Raw genomic sequence first — 2,940 nt, 5'->3', positions numbered from 1 at the left:
CTCCCTGAAGACACGCGTCTGCCTCGCGCCGGTAGCTCCAGGCTCTGCCCGAGGTCACAGCCTGCTCGCTCACAGGCCAGCCTGCAAGGCCGCCACTGCCCCTCCCCTCACGCCCTGCAAGGCAACTGGCCCAAGCTCTAGTTTTCAAGACTGTTGCCGTTTCCTGTCCCGTCTGTCCCTTTGCAGCAGCCCAGAGTGAGCAGAACGGTCTCCATTAGACAGGCAAGAAGAGGCCACCCAGAAGGGCAGAAACCTGCCCAGGGTCACACAGCACAATGAGACAGGCTGTCTCCCAGCATGACCGGCACCAGCTGGCTCAGGCCCTCCGCCACTCCGACCCGCCCCCGGGTTCTCCGGCCCCTCCCTTCAGTCAGCTGCTGCCCAGCCCACCTCGGCTCCTGGCCCCACCTCAGCGTGGGAAGGAGGTGGATGGATGGGAAGGAGGCCACAAAGCCCTGGACACAAGCTGGGACAGACACTGGTGTTCCCTTTTATTATTGTTTTATTAATAAATTTAAGAACAGCTCTAACTTCTCTCTCCCCCCCAGAGCAACTAAAACCAACTAAAAGGGGGTGGGGCCTGGGGGGCAGAGGGCGCTAGGAGTCATAATCCTCTTCATCCTCTGCGTCAGGTGCCGAGGGGCCTGGGGGTGCTGGAGGCAGAGGCAGAGTCGAGGTGAAGGGCATGAAGGGTGTTGGGGGGCTGCAGGGCAGAAAGCAGGAGAGGAAGATCAGGCCACTCTCCGGTGCCCATTCCTGCCCACTCAGCCCCACCCGGTCCTCCACACAGGCAGCCCTGGAGCCTACCGCCCTCTGTACCAACAAGGAGCCAAGCCCAGAGAGGAGAAGGATCCAGGGCAGGTCACACAGCCCCACCCAGGGGGAGGGGACCTTCTGAGAGCACAGCATTCAGCCTTTAAGTCCTCCTCAGTTCTTCCCCTCCTATCCCCGAAATCTGCTACAACCAACAGAACCAAGTGGTCAGGGAGGCCCGGAGGGACAAGTCAGCCTTAGGGTCGGCTGGCCCTCTCTTGGTGCCACTGAACTGCTTACCTCTGAAAGTGGACAGGGGGGTGGCTGGCCTGGGGTGGGGCCTGTGGTGTCTCCTCTTCGCCGTCAGTATCTGTATCCTCAGACTCATCCTGGGAACAAGGCAGGAATGAGAGATGACCAGAAAGGCATGGGCTCATCACCGGAAAGCAGAAATAGGAGATGGACCTCCGTAGCCCCAATTTACAAGCAAACACACCCAAATGAAAAGGTCACAGGTGAGGATGGGACCAGGCCTCCAGCCAGCTTGGCCTCGCTGGATGCAAGGCTGCCCTGCCTGCCCTGCGGGGCAGGACAGAGGGCTGGGGCCTCACTCACCTCCTGCTCTGAGTCCGTGCCCGACAGCTTCTTGTCCTTGCCCTTGCTTCCCATCCCACCATTCTTCCGGTTGCTGCTGCCTGGCTTCCGGCCCCTTCAGGAAGGTATAGTGCATCTGCCCAGAGGTCTCTTCCCTCCTTTGCCACCCCCCAGCCACCCCCAACCCCAGGGGCCTTGGCCTTCCCCACCTGGACACTGGACCCTGGCTCCCCACCTGCGGGGACCCTTGTCCCCATCCATGTGGTTGTCTTCCCCATCCCCCTGCATGTCAGGCACAGATGCCACCAGGTCCTTCAAGAAGTCAAACTGCTGCTCCAGCTCAATGCACTGCTTCCTGGAAGAGGTGGGGAGGGGATGGCACTCAGGTGGGGCACAGCCGTCTGTGCCCTCAGCAAGAGACTCTCTGGATGTCAGGGGAATGGAGCCTGGAAAAGTTCAATTCCAACCATCCCCCCACTTTGCTAGAACACTCAACCCCTCCTCCCAAGTTCAAACCCACTAGTCTTTGAGGCCTTGCTGGTCTCCCAGCACCCCCTACCTCCCGCACTATCAGGGCACAGCCTCCCCTAAGCGTGTGAACTCCTGGAAGAGGACCCCAACCGGGCCCTCCCAGATCAGAGCCACTCACAGGTGGGACGTGGTCATGGTCTTGGCGTTTCGGGACTGGGTCACTTGGCAGGCCTTCTTCAACAGTGACTCCAGGAAAAGCTCGAGCGCCCGAGCTCGGGGGGGGGGGGGTCAAGGAGAACGCCGGGTGGTGTCCCAGCCCATACAAAGCGACCCCGGGCTGCCGGCCTCCCCCACCTCCCTCAACCCGACCAGCCCCCGACAGGATACAGATGATGACAGGCACAGCCGCCGCCACCTTCCCAATCTCCTCATCAGTCTGCATGATCTTCTTGATCCGTGCCTGGGGAGGGGGTAGAGAGCTCGGACCCCGTCACCTCCGTCCCGGAAAGGGTGCTTAAGTGGGGGGAGAGAAAGGGAGCATCCCAAGAGAAAGGGGGCGGGGGGCACCGACGCTGAGAGGGCACGGAAGGGGGCGGGGCGTCCGGGGCCCCGAACATCGCGATGCGCCCGCCTCCCTAGCCGGGCCTGGGCCGGAGCCTCCCGAGAGCCCGGCCCGCTCCTCCGGGGCCTGGCCACGTGCTCACCGGCGGGAACCGCGCGTTGTACTTCTTCTTCTTGCTCGGCATCTCGGGGCCTCTCTCGCCGCGCCGGGCCCAGCACCGCCGCCCGCAGCCTCCCGGCCCCCGGGCCTGCTCGTCGCCCGCCCGCCGCGGTTCCCCCGGGTCCTGGTGCCGCCCGCTCCGCCCCCGTCGCTGCCCACAGGGTCCTAGCGCCGCCGGCAGGACACCGCCCGCAGGGCCCGAGCGCCCTCGCCTTAGAGCCTCCCAGGCGGTGCGCTTCTGTCCCGCACGGGTCCGCCACTCCCGCTCGCCCCCAAGGCCAGAAGAGCGAACGTTAGCCCCGCCCCCTCAGGCCCGCCCCTCCTCGCGTTCCCCGACGGCCCCGCCCCCGACGGCCCCGCCCCTTTCCCGGCCCCGCCCTGTGCTGCGCCTGTCTATAAAG

At 64.3% G+C, this 2,940-nt stretch overlaps 1 protein-coding gene across 2 annotated transcripts; it reads right to left on the bottom strand.

Annotated features, from left to right (window-relative positions):
• Positions 1-484: 484 nt before the first annotated feature.
• Positions 485-2,679, bottom strand: DRAP1 (DR1 associated protein 1). Of its 2 annotated transcripts, none has more exons than XM_024133146.3 (7): positions 2,523-2,679; positions 2,206-2,278; positions 1,997-2,090; positions 1,583-1,702; positions 1,369-1,462; positions 1,054-1,142; positions 485-703 (listed from the first exon to the last, which is right to left on the bottom strand). In XM_024133146.3, the coding sequence occupies exons 1-7, from the start codon at positions 2,562-2,564 to the stop codon at positions 598-600; spliced, it is 618 nt and encodes a 205-aa protein (XP_023988914.1). In that variant the 5' UTR covers positions 2,565-2,679; the 3' UTR covers positions 485-597. The 2 variants fall into 2 exon arrangements, with proteins under 2 accessions (XP_023988914.1, XP_028341178.1); XM_028485377.2 differs by having other exon boundaries at positions 2,206-2,331; positions 2,523-2,665.
• Between the last annotated feature and the right edge of the window lie 261 nt (positions 2,680-2,940).

This window comes from Physeter macrocephalus, unplaced genomic scaffold, assembly GCF_002837175.3.
Source record: "Physeter macrocephalus isolate SW-GA unplaced genomic scaffold, ASM283717v5 random_382, whole genome shotgun sequence".
Classification (NCBI taxonomy): Eukaryota; Metazoa; Chordata; class Mammalia; order Artiodactyla; family Physeteridae; genus Physeter; species Physeter macrocephalus.
The sequence above is the reverse complement of the archived record's forward strand: the minus strand, read 5'-3'. Positions and strand labels throughout refer to the sequence as shown.